Raw genomic sequence first — 25,847 nt, 5'->3', positions numbered from 1 at the left:
TTTCATACGCACCATCTTACTTGCTACCTTCTCATGTTGTGCAATGCCAATGTAAAAGCATTTGGTTTCTTAATACCCGGTTTCAAAGACTCACATTTTAGTAACATATTACACATTTATGGTAGCTCTTGGGAAGTAACAATGACATCTAGAAATATGAAATTTTCATTAAGTTACACTCTGCAGCATTAGATAAGGGACTTCAATCTTATTTTCATTTCAAAAAGCCACCGTCATCTCAAAATTTAAATTGAACTCTCCTTTACCACGTATCCAAATGCTAAGAAAGGTTAAAAAAAAAATGCAGATTTTAAAATGTGTTTATTTACAGTGATACCTTCCCCAATACATAATTTTTCAGAAAAATCCCAACAGAAGTAATTCTCAATAACTGATCTAATATCTCAAAAAAAAAAATTATGTAACAAATCATTAAATATAAACTTTAAATATAATTATACAAATACTTACAAAATATGCACATACAAAGTGTTTTGCCATTTATTACATTTTGCTGATTACTTCATTCAAATCACTGGAAGAATCATTACTAGGTATTGTAGACTCTATATACACATATACAGTATGCACTTGGGGTAGTCGTTTAAAAATATAAAGTGATACTCTTAATGCAGGTCTATATAAAAACAGATTAATAGACAGTAATTATTTAGGGAAAAAAACAACTATGTTTCATGTTTACCACAAACCCACCTAAGCTCCTGTTCTGTTCTCAGGTCTGTCATATTCACTATTGTTCGCCAACTACACTGACAAGAGTAGGCTCGTGCACCTCTTTTTTTCATTAGTTTAGCTTTTAGCTTATTAGGATCTGGCATGTTGTTCCTGAAGAGAAATGAGACAACAATATCAAACGTTACATGAAATTATCTACAGGCAAAATGTTCCTACTTTAAAAGATTTCTCAAAGTATTGCCAACATAATATTTTCAAAGAAAAATGTCTGAAATATAAACCCACACCTCACTAGATTTTGTACAGAAGGCGGCACATGAAAATATAACATTACAGGCAGCAGCTATTTTGTGTGTTCACTCTACAGTTTTGAGCAATGGATTTTAACCTTGTGTATTTAGTGAAAAGTCAAGCAAAATTACCCCTTTTATTGGCTAACTAAGAAGATTACAATATGCAAGCTTTCGAGGCAACTCAGGCCCCTTCTCCAAGCAGGATGTAATACAGAAACTGCTTGATGTGGAAGCTGTGTAAATTCATTCTTTGGCAGAGTGTTTGTCCAGTTTCTCCCACAGAATAAATTTACACAGGTTACACATCAAGTATGGCAACACAGATGTTCCTGTAGCGGCCCACGTCAACAGCCATGGAGGCTGTGAGAGGGACTTTAAAATCACAGGGCTTGTGGGCAACTTCAGAACACAGCAAGAGGGAAAAGAACGGGAAGTTAAACTCATGTTAAAATTTAATACATTACAACATGGATTGAATAGAGACACAAGTTTTATGGCCAGATATGAGGATTGTTTACATCTCTCGGAGTGACACAGACAACCCGTCTACAGACCTACATAGTATTGGAAAACTCATCAGAAATACTTTATTGGACAGTTATCTTATCCTAAGATCTGGACCATACATTGTTCTCCTGTCTTGCTAAATGAATCTCAGCCTGAAGATGTCTATTAATTTTTTACATTTAAGATGTCTCACCTGAAGATTTACTAGTGTTGTTACTTGTCCTGGTGTCTATCTAAACACAGGGAACTCCAGTTTCTGTATTACATCTCACCTGAAGAAGGGCCCCGAGTTGCCTCGAAAGCTTGCATATTGTAATCTTTTTAGTCAGCCAATAAAAGGGGTCATTTTGCTTGACATTTCACTACATTCATAATGGCTAACACGGTACAACACCCTAGGGCTACAAACTTGTGTATGTAATGAAGTTTATTTCCTTTACCTGTCTGTTTAGTTCCGTTTTTATTGGTTACATGTAATAGGATTTATATTTAAAGTATTTACACTTACCTGAAAAATAAGGAGTCACAGGATGGATGCCATTCAAAATCATCAAACAATGTTACACGGAAGTCACAGGCAGTGCATCGTAAGCGATTACAAGACCTGCGGAGGAATAATATCTTCGTAAAAAGTAATCTGTTTTTTCCAGACTGCACAACTTGAAAACGTTGCTCAATGTAACAAAACAGTTAAATTATGTAATAGTTCAAAAATAATTTAACAGGATTAAAACATTCCTTTCTAAGATAAAGACGGACCTATTTTTCATTTAATTAGGTAAAATTAGCTTTTGTCTCCTTTGTTGTGCAGTACTTGACAAATCAACATTTTATATTGTGTTTTATATGCAGCAGGATACTCAAAAGGTTTTACATTAAATTACTAAGAAAGACAAAGAAAACTAAATACAGTAATCCCTCGCTATATCGCGCTTCGCCTTTCGCGGCTTCACTCCATCGCGGATTTTATATGTAAGCATATTTAAATATATATCGCGGATTTTTCGCTGCTTCGCGGGTTTCTGCGGACAATGGGTCTTTTAATTTCTGGTACATGCTTCCTCAGTTGGTTTGCCCAGTTGATTTCATACAAGGGACGCTATTGGCAGATGGCTGAGAAGCTACCCAGCTTACTTTTCTCTGTCTCTCTTGCACTGACTTTCTCTGATCCTGACGTAGGGGGTGTGAGCAAGGGGGCTGTTCGCACACCTAGACGATACGGACGCTCGTCTAAAAATGCTGAAAGATTATCTTCACGTTGCTATCTTTTGTGCAGCTGCATGTCAGCTCGAAGGGCACGTATTGATTTTTGCTTGAAAAACAAACTCTCTCTCTCTCTCTCTCTGCTCCTGACGGAGGGGGTGTGAGCGGCTGCCTTCAACAGCTTTGTGCCGCGGTGCTTCGCATACTTAAAAGGCAAACAGCCCTATTGATTTGTTTGCTTTTGTGTCTCTCTATCTCTGTGACATGATCTGCTCCTGACACGCACTCCTTTGAAGAGTAAGATATGTTTGCATTCTTTTATTTGTGAGACGGAACTGTGATCTCTGTCTTGTCATGGAGCACAGTTTAAACTTTTGAAAAAGAGACAAATGTTTGTTTGCAGTGTTTGAATAACGTTCCTGTCTCTCTACAACCTCCTGTGTTTCTGCGCAAATCTGTGAGCCAAGCATGACAATATAAAAATAACCATATAAACATATGGTTTCTACTTCGCGGATTTTCTTATTTCGCGGGTGGCTCTGGAACGCAACCCCCGCGAAGGAGGAGGGATTACTGTACATTTATTCTTGAAAAATCAGATATAAAACACATTTACACACACAAATCCACAAGAATCAGTTAAGAAAAAATTATTTAATTCTGATTCTAGAAACAAACAACAAGAAACGAATTAAACAGGGATTTACAAACTTTCAGCCACCAATGTGTGTATGTTTATTTATACATTAACTAACAAAAATGAATAAACCAAGTTTTTTTATATCAAAAGGAAAATGGAATACATTTGTGTGTATAACCTTATGACCATAAAGCAGGGGTGGGCAAAGTCATTCCTGGAGGGCCACAGTGGCCGCGGGTTTTTGTTCCAACCCAGTTGCTTAATTAGAAAACAATCCTTGCCAATAATTACATTTCATGGCTTGTTAGTGCTTTCACTCTGCCATGTCAAGTCATTCTCATATCCTAGATTTTGTTTTCCATTCTAAGGATATCATCCAAATACTTTGAAGTGTAAAACGGATGGGTAATTCTCAATCCTTTCCTTTTTTCTCTTCTCTTTCCTTCCAAGTATTTAATTAAACCAAATAGTGCACGATAAATACACACAGGTGTAAAGGGTAACAAGCAAAATGGATAACTACTGGTTTCTTTTGTCATTTGCATCTTATTGCTAATAAGGAGCAATTAAAAACTGAGAATGCAGCTGTTTAAGACTTAAATAAGCAATAAGGGTTCAAAATCTTAATGAGGGAGATAACTAAAATGAAGCAGAAGATGTTTCTAGAGCAATAAGTGCTTTTTATTAAGCAACTGGGTTGGAACAAAAACCTGCAGCCACTGCGGCCCTCCAGGAATGACTTTGCCCACCCCTGCCATAAAGCGTAAGTAAAGATACATAATGAAACTTAAGCCTCACCTTTGAGAAATGCTTGTTGCTATTCCACATGGCATAGCACTCCCACCCAAGAACACTGGAGAACACCTATAAATGAAAGATAAAGTATATTAAAATATATATCCATTTAAAAATCTAAAAAAGTGTTTAGAAAATGTTTCATTAAATAAAGATGCTATACAGGAAACATACTTCTGAAAAGATGAGACAACTAAGTGTTTCCCTTTCCCAGAAGTACTCCATTCCAGATTATAAAGTACTTTTAAATCTGACTTGGGCCTGCAACCCTACGTGTTATGAAAGTGAGTGGAGTTGCAGAATCATTTTGTCAAAATGTGCCAGATCTTCACTTTTGCTCATGCACCAACATTTGGCATTTTAAGAGCATTTCCAAGTAAACATTTACAAAATTAGGCTAATGAGATGCCATGGTAAGAGCTTTAAAGAGACATTAACACAACAGTGGCCTACAACTAAGCTCTGTTTTATATATTGATAATTTTTCCTCTTTTTGTAGGTCAGGGAGATTTTTTACCAATATTATAACACTGACATTAACGTTTGCTCAATGCTCATTATAAATTCTAATAAACTTTTATTTAAATTGCAATTTGAGAAGTAACAGAAAAGCAACATATTCTTGGCATACATTAAATGAACATTTATACCTTTTGTTTCTTCTGCTATACTAACCCAGCCACAGGGGATGCACAAACCAGTCAGATAAATGGGGAGGGTTACGTCAGGAAGGGCATCCGGTGTAAAATTTTGACAAATCAATATGCGGACAACAATACAAATTTAAGAAGATGATCCGCTATGGCAACCTCTAACGGAAGCAGACGAAAGAAGAAGTTTCTTCTGCGATAGATAGATAGATAGATAGATAGATAGATAGATAGATAGATAGATAGATAGATAGATAGATAGATAGATAGATAGATAGATAGATAGATAGATAGATAGATAGATAGATAGATAGATAGATAGATAGATAGATAGATAGATAGATAGATAGATAGATAGATAGATAGATAGATAGATAGATAGATAGATAGATAGATAGATAGATAGATAGATAGATAGATAGATAGATAGATAGATAGATAGATAGATAGATAGATAGATAGATAGATAGATAGATAGATAGATAGATAGATAGATAGATAGATAGATAGATAGATAGATAGATAGATAGATAGATAGATAGATAGATAGATAGATAGATAGATAGATAGATAGATAGATAGATAGATAGATAGATAGATAGATAGATAGATAGATAGATAGATAGATAGATAGATAGATAGATAGATAGATAGATAGATAGATAGATAGATAGATAGATAGATAGATAGATAGATAGATAGATAGATAGATAGATAGATAGATAGATAGATAGATAGATAGATAGATAGATAGATAGATAGATAGATAGATAGATAGATACTTTATTAATCCCAATGGGAAATTCACAATATATATATATATATATATATATATATATATATATATATATATATATATATATATATATATATACTATACTGCAAGTTGATAATTTTGGAAAAGGTAAATGTGCATTAAAGGAGCGTAACAATTTCTAAAATGCATGTGGATATGGGCCTTCACTACAAGCAGCAAGCAAATATGCTCTTCTGCATCACAGGAGAACGTAACTATAAAATGAATTTAGCCTTGGTGTTGTGAGGAAAAAAAAAGTGCATCTGGCAGGCAAACGTGTGTTCAAGGCTTACTTACAGAAGGGTACTTGGGGGAAAAAAATAAACTCCACTGGAAGAAAAATACTTGAATAAGCAAAAAAAAAAAAAAAAAAAAAAAACTTTTCACAAAACGTTTTTCATATATTTGACTGTTTTTCTAAATATTTATATTTTCAACAAATTTTTTCACAAATACAGAAAATGCCAACTGGCAAAGCATAAAGTAAGTTTAAATGTACAGTAACTATTGCTTGCAGGAATAGGACTTCAGTTTTAACTTCAGACATATAAAAAAAAAGAGTTGCAATTTACTGAATAACAGCAGTGAAACACGTCACGTAATAAAAATCAGAGAGAGAGAGAAAAAAAAATTGCCATAGTTTCGTATTGTGGACCAAGTATCAGATAGTGACACAGAATATCATATTGTGGGTCCCTACCAATTCTTTCCCCCATTAAAATCCATTATTTTTAATTACAACCGTAGCCCAGTTTCAATGTTGGTTACCATGCAGTGAATGTCCACTGACTTGACTTTGATCATTAAACAAAAAATAGACAATAGTCACATTTAAGAATTTGGACCTATTCATCTTTTCTCATTTAAGTAATACAAAAGGACTGTTAGCCTTATTATTAAAATGAATAATTTCAAGAATCTTAAAAACACAAAATAAACAATCAACAATTTTAATGTCCTTTTAAAATACCCAAGCTCTTATACAGGACAGTTGGGCAAATTCCAGATGTAAAATACATAAAGAACTGTTGATGTGTTGCAAGGCTTTTAGGCAAGTGTTATATATTCAAAATATAATTGTTTCTATATCTGTAGATGAAATACACAGTGAATTAAGCGTTTATAATAAATCTTCCAACTTTGAGTATTAGTTGCTGAATCACATTTTCTACAAAGTTTTAACGTAAAACTGTATGTAGCCTGTATGTTATAATTAAATATTAGTTTGCTTTCAGAAATACTTCTCTGCCACAAATAACCCTAATACAGGGATTTCTGTTCGCATTTTTGATGAAAGTGTCGTCCAAATATCTGACATTTTCTTTTTATACCCTCTCTTTCTTTTGTTGGTACAGGTCTGTGTTTTCAGGTCTGTTGACAGCTGCACTGAGCCCTGGATTCAAAAATCAAGAAGTACACTGCATCTGACTCTCAAGACCAAATTCCTTCACTATTTACACTTGAGGTCCAAGCGTAAACAAAGATGAATTCTACTGTCATTTGCACCGCCCTGTGATTTAAGGATAATAGTACAGTCTGGAAAACCCACAATGTACTAAAGAGTAAAGTTCATAATATTTCAAAATCTAGGATATGAAAATAGACAAAGGTGTTCTTACATTCACTGATGGTGGTTCATTTACTAAGTGGTTAACTATTTGCTTAAACTTACTTTCTGCCAACTGCAGGACAAGGTACCTTGCTATTTGAACTGCTTGTTGTTTTGACTTTCTGAAAAAGAAGAACATATAGCTTTAATTATTATATTATTGTCTTAAACACAACTAATTCACATTATCATTTTTTAATATTGGTTTCCCATTTTCAATACAAAGAATTACTGTTATCATTGTTTCTGTTGTCCTAGCAGAAGAAGAATAAAATATAATTTAAACTTGATAGAATCCATCTGATACCCCTGGCCATTTCTGGGGAAAGTATTTTTTATATCATACATGGCTGTAGTCAAATGCTCAAATGCACTTACACCAGTGTATGCCTGCTGCATATAGATAGATAGAATTCTTTATTGTCATTATGCATACACATAACAAAATTTTGTTGTTGGTAGGATTCTTCAAAGCAGAATACTTAAAATACACAATACACTACATAGCCGCTGAAGTATGAGGCGAGATCAAGCACGGGTAAAACGTGTGCCGAAAGAAATCTCTCAGTCCAAACGTTTGTTTTAAAAATATTTAGTGAAAGTTAAAAGCAAATAATCCACACAAGAATAAAGAAAAAGTAGTTACACACGTAGAATAAAAGGCAAAGAAAAGGAAAAATGCATCTTCTCTAAACTTAGCTTTTCTTGAGAAACTTTAGTTCTTTCTATACTTAAGAATTCTTAGCTGCTTCTTCTGTACGATTTATACGTACGGCACAGTACTTAAATAAGCACTGTTTTCTTAAGAGTTATTTCACACACTCAAAAGGCATGTGGGCCCGTTGACACAGTTTAAAACCATATGCCCTCTATACGTTACAGATGGCAAGGCTGGTCACCAACTGAGAATAATATTTAGTCAGAGCCGATAGAAATAGCTACAATATACCAATTTTACTCAACTTACGGGGGTTATAGGAACCTCCTATAGATTATGCGTTGTCATCTAGTAAAATATTTATGAATCTTATATAACTAGGAAATGGCTCTTACACACTATAAATAATAAAACAAACATAATAAGTATAAAAGACAGCAGCAATAAAACAGTAGTTTAGTCTTCAAGCCAGCTACAAAACTGAGCAATGACTAAGGCACAGCAAAAAAATTTAAACTTGCTTGATAAATACCAATTGCACATTACAGTCGACTCCCGAAATTCATGGGGGTTACGTTCCTAGAGCACCTGAGAATTTTGGATGTAGTCAAAAAAATGTTTTATAGTTTAAACCCTAAATATGCCCCAAAACACTTTGATGTCATTTCAAACTCAGCTTAATACATTACCCTAAAAATATGTATATCCTGACGATATTCTTATTTCTTACGGTTGTTACCTTTTTGGCACTATCACAGAAACTTACTGATACGGTACTCTTGATCGCTGCCTTGTTCTTCTTTATGTAGCGTATGCTGCTTTTGTTGATGCCATAATGGCGCACTACTGCGGCATAACGTTTTAGTTCCCGGAGCAAATCCAGTAGTTCAACCTTCTCCTGGACAGTCTTAATCTTCTTCTGCCGCTTAGGTTCATTGCCAGAAGCATTAGAAGGTGCAGGGTGTTTGGGCGGCATATTAGGGCTTTAAAAAGAACAAAACGAAAAACACGAGAATGCTCAGCGAAACACTTGAGATAGTTACACGCGGTAAACCATTATGATGCGGGGAATGCTAGGCTGCATCGGCCGGAGATGCGTCACAGGGCAGCAGCCAATCAGCAGCAAGGAGAAATGAATAACGCTCTCGGATTGGCTACTTTCAAACCTCCCGCCTCTGAATACAGGGGTATTTCACCATCCCAAGCCGTGTTTTCCTCTACGGTTGTTTTGTGTTCTCTCTACAGGACTAAAAAATTTATACAGTATTAGATTTTATATGGAAATTTAGATAAATGCACTTTGACATTCTTTGATATCCTTCTGCTGTGAAACATTCTGACCTGTCGTTTACACGTCTTAAACAACTATCATAATACACTGAGCCATGCTGTCATTTCTATACTACCTCACACTGTGCTATATTATCTATATCTATTATTTATTTATTATATTATGTATCTAGATTGCATAATTCCATACATTGCATCAATGTTCATATTGCTTATTACATGTCAAAACTGCTGCTACTTCTTTGTCTTGTCTTTCCACAAAGTCTTGTATTGTTTGTTTTAATTTTAATGTTAATTTTTAATTTTAAATTTTATTTTGTAATTTTAATTCTAATCTTAATTTAATTTACATTTTTTTTATTTGCACTTCATGTTGTTACTTTGTGGACCCTGAGCTTCGCAATTTCGTCTGTCTGTATACTTGTATATGGTTCAGATGACAATAAAGCTCACTTTGATTTTGACTTTGATATCTACAGTACATTACAAAATTAGTAAATTATATTGTTCTTAATAATTTAGCGTTAAAAACGCATGTAAAATTATATATTGCAGCGAAAAAAGCCATAAAAAAATTGCGGAGGATATTTGTGGTTTCCGCAAACAATTATTAGTTAGGCTCTAAGGAAAAATCCGCGAACGACTGAGGCCGCGAACTCTGAACCGCGACTTCACAGGGGTCGACTGTAATTAAAAATGTCGTGCTGGACACATCACCCAAAAAGGCAACTCCAGACAAATCATCCAAGATATAACAATACAAGTAATACAACATTCTCAAAGTGTGAGAGGAATAAGAGAGAAATTCCAAATGTAGACTGAAGACAATAAATTGGACATAAAATAAAATCTCTTCAGGGACCATGACTGTTTAAGAACACTGAAGTGCCAATATTCACTTATAAAAATAAACTCAGAGAAATTCACAAATGATACATTAAACAAGGAATTCAACACTGTGGTTATTTTTTCAGAAAATGAAGAACTGCCAATAGAAATTACAGGGAATTTTTGACAAAATTGTGAAATCAGTCATGAAGAGGATCAGCTTATAATGGCTGTAGTACTAATTTTCTAGATATTACTTTTTAGGATCCTCCAGATCTGCTGATTTGACTAAAGAAATCTGTAAAGGACATCCTGTTCATTTTACATTTTTAAAATCGCTCATTTCAGTTTAAGCAATGACTTTACATTTTGGCAATTGTGAAATCGAGCCAAATTAAACTACTAATTTATTGATGGAAAACAAAAATCATCCACATTTTGTTAAATGGAAAACTCTAATTAAAATATTTCAATGGAATTGTGCTATTTAAAACGAGCCCAGAAATTTCAAACCAGAATGAGAAGTCTGGAGTTGGACAAAACAATTCCTAAGGAGGTATGGGGGAAAATCCAAAAATCCAGCAATGCAAAACCACCTTCTATAATCATCACAAGCAACCACTGCTACATGATATCCTTACAATATACAAATGTACGAGGTGAGACACAAAAATAACTGGACTGGGCTTGGGGATTTCCTGGAAAACAATCTGGAGGTCAGCCGGACATGAATCATACAACTACAGTATATCCAGTGTTCTCCCTAGTGTCTTTTAGCCGGGTTAATTTAGTTGACCGCCCGGCTGTCATCTTGCATGACACTGCGAGATGACAGAGATGGCAAGGGACGAGCAGGCGGGTGGGCAAATATTTTAGAAGTAGGATCGCAAGTTGCGAGGTGCTAAAGCTAATAGCGGGGACGAGGCGGAGCAGAGTTCACAAGCAAAGAGTATCGGGAGGTGGGCTTTCGAGAGGGGGGTGTACATGGTAATAGCGGGGGCGGAGCAGTTTAATTACAGTAGCAAGGAGTATGGAGAGGTGGGCAGGTGAGAGGAGGATGTACATGCTAATAGCGGGAGCGTAGCGGCACTTCACAAACAAAGAGGATGTGGAGGTGGGCGGGCGAGAGGAGGACTGATAAAAAAAAAGACTCGTGGAACCAGCCAATCAGATATCAGAAAAAGGGCGTCAGGAAGTGACGTTCTGTTCTCAGTGTCAGTGCAGTCTGTGTAGTGCTGCTAAGCTTATGTCGAGAATAAAGTTGACATTTCCACTTTATTCTCGCCATTTATCTCGAGATTAAAGTCGACATGTTGACTTTATTCTCGTAGTTTGTCATTAAAGTAGAACATCGTAAACTAAACTAAACTTCATCTTAAAATGAATATTTAATTTACTAGATTTTCTCAAACCCCGTAATAAATGATGTAGCGCATGAAATGCTTTGTGTTATCGTGAGGTGATTCGTTATGTGGAGAAAGAAAAAGGAAGGATAAGAATTGGGGTTTTGGTACGTCAGATAGAGACAGCATATAAAGAATAAAGAAAGCCCACTCAGAAGAACATCCATTGAATTCTGTGTACGTGTCTCCGAACACCAGATCACAAACCCAACATTTACACAATATTTAAGTTAAACCTGTGCGATACCTATTCATACATCCAGTTTTTGGAGCCTCGTCACACCTGCCATAAAGTTCTCTACACTGAACGTACACCTGGGGACCCCTTACTACGAGGGAGCAGCACTACCACCACACTACCGTGCATGTTTAATACATGCTTTAATGTATTTCATCCTGAAAATGGTATCAAGTATTTATCTTAGCATTGTAAATGTTAAGAGAGCAGGAATACATGAAGTGAATGGATTCTGTGCGGTGATCCCTCCCAGTGCCTCGTCAGTGCAAGAGGAAGTCCATTTAAGAAGCGCGTAGTGATTAACAACTCGGTCGGGGAACACAACACAAAGCATTTAATGCACACTACCTTATGGCGGGGTTTGAGAAAATCTAGTAAATTAAACATTGATTTTAAGATGAAGTTTAGTTTACAACATTCTACTTTAATGACAAAATAAACTACGAGAATAAAATGGAAATGTTGGCTTTAATCTCGACATAAACGGCGAGAATAAAGTGGAAATGTCAAGAATAAAGTCTACATGTGGACTTTATTCTCGACATATAGTTTTTTTTTCTTCAATGTGCCTGTATTTTTTTTTCTTCACCGTGGCCCCAATACGCTTCCGTAGTTTTGTTAAAGTGACCCATCTGCCATTCCTTTTTTGTTCATATCTTGCCCTGCCGTAGTGCAAGTGTGCACTGAATATCCAAAAGGCTCTCACTTTCCTCACTCAAAAGTCTTATTCATAGGTACTTTTAATTTTTTCCAAACGTTTTACCAACATGAGCAAAAAAAAAAAAGTGTTCAGAAAACAACACTGCTCAGTTATTTCAGAAAAGAGACGCCACAAACTAATGAAGGTGCAGCGTCAACTCCTCATCTGGCAATTTCAGACAAAGACATTGCAGAAGATGGTCCATCAGGGGAAATCTTTTCAGCACACACTCTGCCAATTGATAAATCAAAGCACCGCTTATCTGGCATAAACAAACAATAGTTTAAAGATTTTGATTGGCTAATGGTCAAAGAAAATGGTATATGGTGCTCATTGTGCATGAAATATTCAAACAAACATCCTCCAAGGAGGGAGTTACCTTGGGTAAATGTGCCATGCACAAGAATTCAAAAAGAAAGCTTGCTGGACCATGAAAAAAGTAAAACGCACATCGAGTCTTCTGCTGACCTTTTAGGAAAGTGTGTACTAGAGCAAACTGAAATCGGTCAAATTGAAAGATCTGTATCTGTGTTAAATAACTTACAGAGAGAAGCCTTTGTGGGAGCTTTAAGATCCATGTACAGTATTGGTTGGCAAAAAATGAGTTGCCACATACAACGTTGTTTGAAAAGCTGTTGGGACACTGTAAAGAAATGGGTTGTTCCTTTTCTAGGAAGAAGAATAAATATTTAACTGAAGACACCTTCTGCATATGCAAGTTGGCTTTGAAGAATATTTGTTAATTTTTTTCACTGTTTTAACTTTTCTTCCTGACAGCGACAATACTTGTGCCTCTAGATAGATAGATAGATAGATACAGTGGTGTGAAAAACTATTTGCCCCCTTCCTGATTTCTTATTCTTTTGCATGTTTGTCACACAAAATGTTTCTGATCATCAAACACATTTAACCATTAGTCAAATATAACACAAGTAAACACAAAATGCAGTTTGTAAATGGTGGTTTTTATTATTTAGGGAGAAAAAAAAATCCAAACCTACATGGCCCTGTGTGAAAAAGTAATTGCCCCCTGAACCTAATAACTGGTTGGGCCACCCTTAGCAGCAATAACTGCAATCAAGCGTTTGCGATAACTTGCAATGAGTCTGTTACAGCGCTCTGGAGGAATTTTGGCCCACTCATCTTTGCAAAATTGTTGTAATTCAGCTTTATTTGAGGGTTTTCTAGCATGAACCGCCTTTTTAAGGTCATGCCATAGCATCTCAATTGGATTCAGGTCAGGACTTTGACTAGGCCACTCCAAAGTCTTCATTTTGTTTTTCTTCAGCCATTCAGAGGTGGATTTGCTAGTGTGTTTTGGGTCATTGTCCTGTTGCAGCACCCAAGATCGCTTCAGCTCGAACAGATGGCCGGACATTCTCCTTCAGGATTTTTTGGTAGACAGTAGAATTCATGGTTCCATCTATCACAGCAAGCCTTCCAGGTCCTGAAGCAGCAAAACAACCCCAGACCATCACACTACCACCACCATATTTTACTGTTGGTATGATGTTCTTTTTCTGAAATGCTGTGTTCCTTTTACGCCAGATGTAACGGGACATTTGCCTTCCAAAAAGTTCAACTTTTGTCTCATCAGTCCACAAGGTATTTTCCCAAAAGTCTTGGCAATCATTGAGATGTTTCTTAGCAAAATTGAGACGAGCCCTAATGTTCTTTTTGCTTAAACAGTGGTTTGCGTCTTGGAAATCTGCCATGCAGGCCGTTTTTGCCCAGTCTCTTTCTTATGGTGGAGTCGTGAACACTGACCTTAATTGAGGCAAGTGAGGCCTGCAGTTCTTTAGACGTTGTCCTGGGGTCTTTTGTGACCTCTCGGATGAGTCGTCTCTGCGCTCTTGGGGTAATTTTTTTTTTAAATATTTTTATTTTATTAATTTTCATTGTAATCATTCCATACAAACAGATCAATTTATAACCCAACAAATTTGAAAACAAATCAAACCCCACCCCTGAGAAGGAGAGCTTAGCTAAAGGAAAATTTCTTTAAGCTTTTTAATAAGGCAACATTAGACAAAAGAAGGGGAGAAGTAAATATCTATATAAATAAGAGATGGAGAAGGGAGTTAAATGCAATAATAGTTATTTCTCTTATTCTGAAATAATATTGATTAAATCCTGCCATGTTTTGAAAAAATTTTGTACAGATCCTCTAACTGAAAATTTGATTTTTTCCAATTTCAAATAATATAAAACATCGGTTTCCCACTGACTTATAAGAGGAGAATTAGGATTCTTCCAATTTAACAAAATAAGTCTGCGTGCCAAGAGTGTAGTGAATGCAATCACCGTTTGCTTGTCCTTCTCCAATTCCAGTCCATCTGGAAGGACACCAAACACAGCTGTTAGTGGGTTAGGAGGGATTGTGATACTAAGGCTGTCTGAGAGGCACTTAAAAATTTTTGTCCAAAATGATGTTAGTTTGGTGCAGGCCCAGAACATGTGACCCAGTGAGGCAGGAGCTTGGTTGCAGCGCTCGCAGGTTGGATCCTGGCCTGGAAACATTTTGGACAGTTTTAAGCGAGACAGATGAGCTCGATATATAATTTTTAGTTGAATAATTCTATGCTTTGCGCATATAGAACTCGAGTGAATTCTCTGCTTTGATACCTTCCACTCCTTTTCTGATATATTGATTAAGAGATCTTCTTCCCAATGTCCTCTTGGATCTTTGAAAGGTAGGGACTCTAATAAGATTTTATATATTGCGGAAATAGTGTTTGTTTCCTCGGAATTGAGCAGTATTTTTTCCAGCATTGTGGAGGGTGCAAGGTGGGGGAAATCGGGCAATTTCTGTTTAACAAAATTTCTAATTTGAAGATAGTAAAAGAAATGTGTAGCTGGGAGGTTAAATTTTGAACGTAATTGTTCAAAAGATGTAAATATGTTGTCTATATAAAGATCTCTGAGCATTTTAATCCCAAAACTTTTCCAGGTATTATAAAAAACGATTTATTGATATATATTGAAATGTTTTAAAATAAAAAGAGAAGTTTAGGAAGGATATTCATCTTAACAGTGTTAATTCTTCCGGCTAGAGTGAGATGAAGGGTTGACCATCTATGCAAGTCTTGCTTAATTTTTTCCATACAGACGCCAAAATTTTGTTGATAAAGAGCTTTATGTTTACTTGTGATATTTACCCCTAGGTATTTAAACTGATCTGCTATGGTAAAAGGTAGGGTGTCTAATATAATATTATATGCTTGTGAGTTCACTGGAAAGAGTATACTTTTATTTAGATTAATTCTAAGACCAGATATCTTTTGAAATTCTGTTAGTGCTGTTAAAACAGCAGGGACAGTGTTTTCTGGGTCCGATATATATAAGACCATATCATCTGCATATAGAGAAATTTTCTGTTCCAGTCCTTCTCTGACAATCCCCTTTATCTGATAAGAATTTCGGCAGTGAACCGCCAGTGGTTCAATAGCGATTGCAAACAACAGTGGCGACAAGGGACATCCTTGTCTGGTACCACGTTCTAGTTTAAAGTAGTCCGAGCAAATTTTATTAATACAAACTGAAGCTTCTGGACTGGTATACAGTAGTTTGATCCAAGCACAAATATTCAGGCCAAACCCAAATTTCTCCAATGCAGTGAAAAGGTAATTCCATTCGATCATGTCAAATGCCTTTTCTGCGTCTAATGATAGTAATATCTCTAGGGTGTTTGATTTTGCTGGTGAATATATAACATTAAACAAGCGTCGGAGATTTGAAGATAGATGTCGGCCTTTAATAAATCCAGTTTGATCTTGTGATATTACCGAGGGCAGCACTTTCTCCATCCTTCTATCTAGGATTTTTGAGAGTATCTTAACATCATTATTCAGGAGTGAAATTGGTCTATATGATGCACATTGTAACAAGTCCTTATTTTGTTTAGGAAAGACGGTGATTAATGCTTGTCGAAATGTTTGAGGTAGTATTTGGTGGTCTTTAGCTTCTGTAAATGTTACCAATAAGAGTGGAGCTAGCTGAGTGGAGAATTTCTTATAAAACTCTACGGGGTAACCATCAGGGCCTGATGATTTCCCGCTTTGTAGTGACTTTATAGCGTCTAGTAATTCTGTTAGCGTTAGAGGTTTATCCAGTTCCTCAGCACTTAAAGCATCTATTTGTGGTATTTGTGAATTATCCAGAAATGCATTAGATTGCGTGTTGTCTTCTTTGGGCTCAGTGGAATATAAAGACTTATAGTAATCTCTAAATGTGTGCATTATTTTATTATGGTCGATGATTTCTTCTCCATTCTTGTTGGTGATTACTGGTATTACATTGTGAACTTCTTGTTTATGAATTTGTTGAGCTAAAAGCTTATTAGCTTTTTCTCTGTGTTCATAGTAATGCTGTCTAGACTTATAAATAAGTTGTTCAGTTTCTTTAGTTGTTAAGATGTTAAGTTCTGTATGCAGGGCCTGCCTTTTCCTGTGAAGAGCTTCACTTGGACGCCTGGCTTGTTCTTCATCTATTCTAGTAATTTCATTTCTTAGCTCTGACACTTTCTTGGTTTCTAATTTATTTCTATGGGAAAGATATGAAATAATCTGGCCTCTTAAGAAGGCCTTTAGAGTTTCCCAGAGTGTTCCTGCAGAAACCTCTGTGGACGTGTTTGTCTCTAGGAAGAAGCTGATTTGTTTGGATATAAATTCTGTACAGTTCTCGTCTGCCAATAAAAGAGGGTTAAGACGCCATCTGCGAGGTGAGTATGAGGGGCTTATTGATTTTAGCTCCAAGACTAGAGGGGCATGGTCAGAGATAACAATTGTGTCATATTTGCATGATTTAATTGTAGGCAGGAAATTATTATCTATAAAAAAACAATCAATTCTTGAGTAGCTATAATGCACTGGTGAGTAGAACGAATATGTTCTTGAGTTTGGGTTAAGAAACCTCCAGGGGTCTGATAAGTTGTGATCATTTAAAAACTGTGTAATTATCTTTGCAGTATTAGATGTCGTCCCCCCTGTCACAGGAGTCCTATCTAAGAGTGGATTTAAAACACAATTAAAGCCCCCAGCCATTATAATTTTATGAGTGTTCACATTGGGAATGGATGCCAATAGATTTTGCATGAATTCCTTATCATCAACATTGGGTGCATAAACATTTATCAAAATCACTTTACTGTTATATAAGTTGCCCATGACCATCACATATCTCCCTTCAGGGTCCGACACTACCTCTGATGCTACAAATGGAACTGTTCTATGTATGAGTATTCCCACCCCTCTAGTTTTCTTTATAAAGCTAGAATGGAACATTTGGCCAGTCCAGCCTTTTTGTAATCTGAACTGATCCTTGGTTAGTAAGTGGGTCTCCTGTAGAAATACTATTTTAGCGTTTAAGCCTGTTAGGTGAGAGCATACTTTCTTTCTCTTTAATTCGTGATTCAGGCCTTTAACATTCCAGCTCACAAAGTTAACTGTCCCATCATGGAGACATTGATTCTGAGTTTTTAATGTCATTTATAGTTTTAATTGGTAATATGGCAGTTTTAATCTTAGTTTCAAGATTCCCCATGAGTTGTTGCATTTTAGCCTGTTGTTGCATTGATATTTATAATTATAAGGATTACAAGAATAGATTAGATATAACCTGCTCTCCTTCTCTCCCCCCTTTATCCCCCCCCCCCCCCCCCCCCCATTTTGCCTCCCCACATGAGGCTAGATCCCACTTCGCGATGTTCCAGTCCTCTGACATACGAAGAGACAGAGCACGTCCAAAACAAAACAAACCCCACCCTGCAGCGGCGTTACAGAATTAAAACAGAGATATCTTTTACAGTTAAATCCTTAATACTATCTGCCGAAAACGTTCTCATTAACAATATTTAAGCTTGAAATAATCTTCAGCGCTTTTAAGTTAAGATATTAAGATTTAAAAAAAAAAAAAAAAAAAAAAAAAACCCTGGGAATGATTTTAACTAGTCTAGGATAAACCTGGTAATTCCTACTGTAATAGTATAATGGTAATTATATAAATAGTAGAACAAGCAATAAACCAAGGGTATGAAGTTAAACAGTCTACTTTAAGGTATAGTAAAATAAAAAATAAATAAATAAATAAAAAAAAATAAATAAAATAAAAAAAAATAAAACGAATCCTACTTTAATCACTTCCACATTTTCACACTCACGTCTATAACTCTATAACTCCGATTAAAACATAAACATATAACATATAACGTCCAGATAAAAAAAAAAAAAAAAAAAAAAAGAAAATAAGGGATGTTTAATTATAATACCAGTCTCTTTAAACATGGATCCAGCGATCAGATCATAGGTCCTTCCCATGCCTTGATAGAATACGGCTCTTTAATTTTAATTAACTTTCAAAAAAGTGTCGGAAACAGCTTCTTTAATTCTTTTCCAGCTTCTTCTTTGCTGAAGAAAATATAATGTCGATCTTGAACTTCCACTTTCAGTTTGGCAGGATACAAAAGGCTGTATTTGATATCGGCTTCCCGTAGCATCCTTTTAATGTCGATGTAGGATCTGCGTTTTGCAGCTGTTGATGGTGAGAAATCGGGAAAAATACGAATAAGATTATTTTCGAATATAATCTCTTGCTTGTGTCTGAGAAGTGCCATCACATCAAGCTTACATCTTAGTCGTTCGAAGCGGACAATAAAAGACCTAGGTTTAAAGGCGCTTGGTATCTTTGTGCGATAAGCCGTGGCTATCTCATTGTCGAGTTTAAAGTCATCTCCAATTATTTTAGACAGTAATTCTACTGCAAATTTCACTGGGCTTGATTGAGCTTTCTCGTTTCTCAGGTATACCCTCAATTCTTATATTATTTCTTCTGCACCCATCCTCCAGGGCTGCAAGTCTGTCTCCAAGTTTTTTTGCATTCCGAGTTCGCAGCTGTGGTTTTTTCATCGGCGTTAGATGCCAGTTGTTCCGCTGTTTCCACTCGAGCCGTGAGTCCCTGCTTAACGTCTTCCAACTGATCTGAAACGTCATTAATATGATCATCAAGCCTTTTCAGTTTGGAGTTAGTTTCTTCAATGTGTTCCACTAATTTCTCCAACATGCCTTTAAAGTTCACGTCGAAACGTTTAAATAGACGCGTTTCCTTATCTTTGTTATCCTTCTTGAGCTCAATGGCCACCTTCTTAAGATCATTTGTGTTATCTTTCTTAAGCTCATTCATGGCCGTAACCATGGCAGTGGCCAGTGTAGCGATCATCTCTTTCTGTGTAGCGATCATCTCTTTCAGTTCGGACAGTTCGCTTCGGCTTTCGTGCTCCGCAAGTGAAAATGCAGCTCCTGTTACAGGCTCGCGATGAGTAGATGAGAGCACATCCTGCAGAGCCCTTTCTAGTCTCGAATGATCCTCAAAAATCGGCGATCCCTCGCGTCCTGTATCACTTGCGCCTTCGCTCCCATTTTCACTCTCGACTGGAGGCGATACAATGGAGCGGGGGTCCCAGGAATTCTGCGCACTCTTCTGCCTGTTCCAGGTCAGTCTCCGTGAGGCCATACCTTACACTTGCACTCAGGCCGGAAGTCTGTCCGGACTTTGATGCAGCTTTAAGTTTCTTTTCCGGTTCTTTCTGACTTTTCTTCTTGTTACTCATGCTTGTATATTGTAGTGGAAGTTCCTTGGTCGGGTTAAATACAGGATACCTCTAAATAATATGAAATACGTGGGAAAATAAAGCCGCTGCTAGCGGAGCTCTGCTTCAGACGTCCATCTCCTATAAACGGACGAAACCAATCCTCTTGGGGTAATTTTGGTCGGCCGGCCACTCCTGGGAAGGTTCACCACTGTTCCATGTTTTTACCATTTGTGGATAATGGCTCTCACTGTGGTTCGCTGGAGTCCCAAAGCTTTAGAAATGGCTTTATAACCTTTACCAGACTGATAGATCTCAATTACTTCTGTTCTCATTTGTTCCTGAATTTCTTTGGATCTTGGCATGATGTCTAGCTTTTGAGGTGCTTTTGGTCTACTTCTCTGTGTCAGGCAGCTCCTATTTAAGTGATTTCTTGATTGAAACAGGTGTGGCAGTAATCAGGCCTGGGGGTGGCTACGGAAATTGAACTCAGGTGTGATACACCACAGTTAGGTTTTTTTTTTTTTTAACAAGGGGGCAATTACTTTTTCACACAGGGCCATGTAGGTTTGGATTTTTTTTCTCCCTAAATAATAAAAACCATCATTTAAAAACTGCATTTTGTGTTTACTTGTGTTATATTTGACTAATGGTTAAATGTGTTTGATGATCAGAAACATTTTGTGTGACAAACATGCAAAAGAATAAGAAATCAGGAAGGGGGCAAATAGTTTTTCACACCACTGTAGATAGATAGATAGATAGATAGATACTTTATTAATCCCAAAGGGAAATTCACAAATTTCATAAAGGGGAAATTGGTTTATGTCATAACAATTGTTATGTGAGAGGGGGAGTATATAGAAGGTGACAATGTTTAGAATGCTGTAATTCATCAATAAATATATATTTTTTTTTTACCAATCCGGTTATTTTCATGTCTCACCTCGTATACTAAAATTCTTGTATGAAGTTGAATTTAGCTCTAATTCTTCATCAAATTAGAAATTATTTATCATACTATGCTATAAATGTGTACATTAAATAAGCTGTACAGGAAAATAAAAAATACACTCAGCACTACTGTAACACAAACAAAATACTTACAGATATTTGAACCTCATCACAGTCTGCAAATATTTCTTCAATGAAATCATCAATATCGCCGTAGTCATTTTCTTGAGTTACTCTAGAAGAGACAAAAGGAGACTACACTTATCCTGCAGTCCTTACCCTTTGGTCCACATTTCCTATTTAGGAGACATGTTAATATCTTGCACCCACACACACACACACGGAGTTGACACAGAATTGCTACTCAACCTGACACTCGTGCTTTTGGTTGAAGCAGAGGGAACACCCATGCAGATATCGAGACAAAATGCAGATGCGACACCAACAGTTGAACTGAAAAATGTTACCAATTTCTGACACCACAAAGCACAAAAAGCGGAGCGGGCCTCCAAAAAAGGCCACACTTGCCCTCTCCGCAGAAAACAAGCAGCTTCTTATAAACCAAACCTTGTTTACATTTTTGTTATTTTTTTTGCCCCTTTTCACCAGCACAATGAAAACACTGAATTTGTGTATGTTGTCAGATTAAGTTACTTTAACCTGCTATTGAGATTCTGCGATGATGATATTAATGGCAAATATAGCTTTTAACAGGAACTTTAAAGTTGAACTTTTCCTCACCTCACTATATAGATACTCAGTACTGTTCACAAGTTTGGGGTCACCTAAAAAGTGTCATGTTTTTGATACACCTTGATATCTTTTAATATCAAGATACCATTAAATTGATTTTAAAATACAGTATAGCCAAGATATTGCTAGTGTTCATAACAGCTATTACTGCTTGAAATTAATGTTTTTTCTTTAATTTATTATTCACATTTGGATGCAAAGCTCCATTTTCAGCAGCAATCCCTTCAGTGCCCTAATGGCCAACTCCCTTAACACTGGTCAACAAGCATTTTGCTACTGGGATTCTTTCATCTGTACTTTAACAAATTTCTCTTGCTGACTCCAAATCTGAAAACCATTTTCGTTCAGCACGTCCCATTTTTTAGTTATGATGTTCCAGGTCTTGGACAACTAGGGTGACTGGACAGTAAAGGTAATGCGTTTCAGCACTTAAGAAATAAGTTTGGTCTCGAGAAAAGTGAAGCCAAAATTAAGGAAGGTGTCTTTATTGGCCCTGAAATCCGTGAACTGATGCATTTCAAAAGGAAACTGAAGCCCACTGAATCAGCACCCTCATTTGTGCAGGTTGTCCAGAGTTTTCTTGACAGTCACAGAGCAGAGAATTATACTGAGCTTGTGAAGAATCAGCTGAAAGTATATTAGCTTACGGGAGCCAGAATATCACTGAAGACGCATTTTTTACATTCTCATCTCGACTTTTTTCCACCAAATCTAAGCGATGTCAGAGATGAGCATGGGGAAAGATTTCATCAAGATATAAAGGTGATGGAAAACTGATATCAGGGAAAAATTCACTCCGAGCATGATGGGTGACTACTGTTGATTCTTGCAAAGAGAGACGGATGTGCAGTACAAGCGCAAAAGCGAGTGCCTTCGACATTTTTGGGCACACTGACCTCACTTTTATATTGAGGTAAATTGACATAAATATACTTTAACGTGTCTCTGGTATTGTCTTCTGGTTTGTTTTCGGAATAAACACATCAAAACAATTTTGGTGTGACAGAGTCCAAACTCCAGATATTGTGTTGATATATTATATTGATATTCAAAACTGTTAAAACGTCAATGATGTGTGTTTCAAAAACCTGACATGCTAGCTTAATTGCGATTTCAGATGAAATCAGTGTGAAAAACTTAATAAAGAGATCCTCTGAAGTGCCAGAAGCAAACAAAAAATATTTTTTTGTAGACCAGTGTTATCCTTAATTAGTCATGTTTACCCGCTAATTGGTTATTACAGAAACCTTTGTAATTGCATTAGCATCATTGAAATCTGTTACTCTCTTCATTTTAGTTGCAGGGTACTGACATTCGTAAAGTTCAGTTCTGGGATCAAAAATGGCCAGAACAAAAGAGCTTTCTCAAGAAGCATGTCAGTTTGTTGTTTTTTGCAGAATAAAGGCTATTCTATGTTACCGATTGCCAAGTAACTGAACATTTCATACAATGGTGTCGGATACGGTTTTCAAGGAAACGGGCGAAATGGATCTAACGGGCATTGGGGAAAAAGAGGGGAAGGCCCAGATGCACAACTGCATAAAAGGAGAAATGCGTCAAAATCTACAGTTTGAGAAACAAAACGCCTTACTGGTCCTCAGTTGACTTCTTTGAATACACTCCAAATACCAGTGTCATCTACAACTGAGAAAAGACAATTCTGGGATGTTGGCCTTAGAGGATGGGTTTCAAAGTAGAAGCTATATGTGAACCTGATAAATTAAAAGAAAGGGTTAAAATGGGCAAAAGAACACTGACATTGGGCAGAAGATGACTGCAAAAGTGTAATATCCTCCTCATCCTGGAGTCATTTTTTTTCCCCTCTGTTGCACATGACACTGGGATTTGTTGTGCATTTAGTGAAGGAGATAACCGAAGATCAGTAAGGCATCGGTTTCTCAAGCTACTCACTCTGGTGTCCTTATCCCTGTATGCAGTTTCCCACCTGGGCCTTCCCCTTCTTTGCCTATCCTGGTTAGATCCACTTTGCTCTCATATCTCAAAGACAGTAGCAGACGCCTTTACATGAAATCTTCAGTTTCTTGGAAATCTGTCACATGGAATAACCTTCATTCTACAAAAAAAAAAACAAAAACAACAACAGAGTGGCATGTTTAACCATTTTCTGAACCAGGAACAGAACTTCAGGAAAGCCAGTACCTTACAACCCAAGTGAATTGAATATGAGGTTTCAGCAGTGCTAATGTAATTTCAAAGGTTTCTGTAACAACAAATTAGCACATAAGCATGACCAATTAAGGATAAGCTAAGGGAGTTTAATCATTAGGACTCTCAAGGAATTGCTGCTGAAAATGGGGCTTTGCAGTCATACTTTATGTGAATCTTCTTCTTTTGGCTGACCCGTTAGTGGTCGCCACAGTGGATAATCTTGTTCTTTAACACCCATCACCTGCATGTCCTCTCTCATCACATCCATAAACCTTCTCTTAGGCCTTCCTCTTTTCCTCTTCCCTGCAGCTCTATCCTTATATTCTCTCAATATACCCAGCATCTCTCCTCTGGACATGTCCAAACCAACACAATCTCACCTGTCTGACTTTGTCTCCCAACCGTCCAACTTGAGCTGACCCTTTAATGTCCTCATTTCTAATCCTGTCCATCCTCCTCACACCCAATGCAAATCTTAGCATCTTTAACTCTGCCACCTCCAGCTCTGTCTCCTGCTTTCTGGTCAGTGGCACCGTCTCCAACCCATAGTTCCACTCTCTTTTATCTTCCTTCTTTCCTCCAGACACGTCTCCCCCCTCTTCTTCTCCTTCTTTGGCCAACAGTAGCCCAATTCCCGCCAGCACCCTGTTGAGTAACAGTACTAGTGGTGGTCGTTGTTAACCCGGAGCTCGACCGATCCGGTATGGAAATCTGTCTTGTTGATCTGTCAAAATTTTACACCGGATGCCCTTCCTGACGTAACTCTCCCCCATTTATCAGTCATACTTTATGCGAATAATAAAATAAAATCACTCATTTCAAGCAGCAATTGCCATTATAAACACTAATAAAGCCTTGGCTATATTTTTAAAAAAATTTAACGGTATCATGATAATAATTTTACCAAAAACGTTACACTTTCTGGGTGACCCCAAAGTCAAGTGAATTCACCTACAAAATTCAAATACAGGTTTACACTTTTTCTAAAATTATACGAATGACTTATTTTAAAATGCTACTTTTGTTGTTTTACTTTGGTATTACACTTCTCTGCCATTATAATAAAGTTGAATACAATACTGAAAAGCTCTTTTCACTAAACTTTAATGATGCTAATTTTGACCGGCTCAGTAAATCTAAGCTCAATGATTTCATATAAAAAGATTTTTTAAAGAAAATAAAAAGAGCAGTGTAAAAAAAAAAACTGCATGGAAATAATCAGTCTATTTTTTAGGTGACGTCGGGTGCCCTGTGCTAATTCTTCTAATCCTGCTAATGACTCCAACCGCACAAAGGCGAGTCGGACTGGGCAGTTTCTGCTAAATTAAAGCTGGACACAGTGGCTGCAAAAATATAAATCGCGTTTTCAAGTGTTAAACGTAAAGCCAACGGAGCGTAAACACATTTTAACTTTTAGATACACGCGATTGCTTAATAGCACCAATAAAAACAAATTAAAAATGGGCTCTAAACCACGGAATAACAAATGACAACAACGTTGAGCTAAATGTTCTTGAGTATTAAAGCAGACACGCGGGCAAACGTCCAGTACCAAGCGTCTACTCCACTACGATATTTTTGATAAAAGACAACTTTGGTTTAGGTAATGAAACAGAAAAAAAGGGCCACCTGGATGTTTCTTTTCCCCGCTCACGTTTGGTCTCTTTCACCTTTGCCAGGTTGTTGGCATCGTCCTTCCTATCGCAGGGAGACGTCAGCAGAACATTTTTGCAGAATTTCCTTTCCACCTCATCTAGCAAATCATCCAAGTCGTCGGCCATAACTGCGCTGAGTGCGCGGGCGAGCCACGGGTCGCCGTTGCCTGGAGTCCACGAGAACGCGCACGTAAAGCATGGGATACGTACGCGTCGGACAGTCGCAGATTTTAAGCGTGTTAAACGCAACGAAGAAAGCCTGCAATTAACCGTACGTATGAAACAACACTCCGTTAATATTTACAGGCAGACGTATTCCAGTGTGTCCTTTTAAATGGACAAAGACAAATGCTTGCACTTATGTTATTCCAGTGTGTCCTTTTAAATGGACAAAGGCAAATGCTTTCACTTATGTTAGGTCAAACATA

General features: G+C 36.9%; 1 protein-coding gene across 1 annotated transcript; it reads right to left on the bottom strand.

Annotated features, from left to right (window-relative positions):
* Positions 1–304: 304 nt before the first annotated feature.
* cfap418 (cilia and flagella associated protein 418) lies at positions 305–25,631 on the bottom strand. The gene is made up of 6 exons (XM_028817249.2): positions 25,394–25,631; positions 20,996–21,077; positions 7,253–7,311; positions 4,138–4,203; positions 2,005–2,100; positions 305–846 (listed from the first exon to the last, which is right to left on the bottom strand). Exons 1-6 carry the CDS (start codon positions 25,543–25,545, stop codon positions 687–689), a joined length of 615 nt encoding a protein of 204 aa, XP_028673082.1. The 5' UTR covers positions 25,546–25,631; the 3' UTR covers positions 305–686.
* Positions 25,632–25,847: the final 216 nt, after the last annotated feature.

This window comes from Erpetoichthys calabaricus, chromosome 13, assembly GCF_900747795.2.
Source record: "Erpetoichthys calabaricus chromosome 13, fErpCal1.3, whole genome shotgun sequence".
Taxonomy (NCBI): domain Eukaryota; kingdom Metazoa; phylum Chordata; class Cladistia; order Polypteriformes; family Polypteridae; genus Erpetoichthys; species Erpetoichthys calabaricus.
Note: the sequence above shows the minus strand (reverse complement) of the source record. Positions and strands in the feature narration are given on the sequence as shown.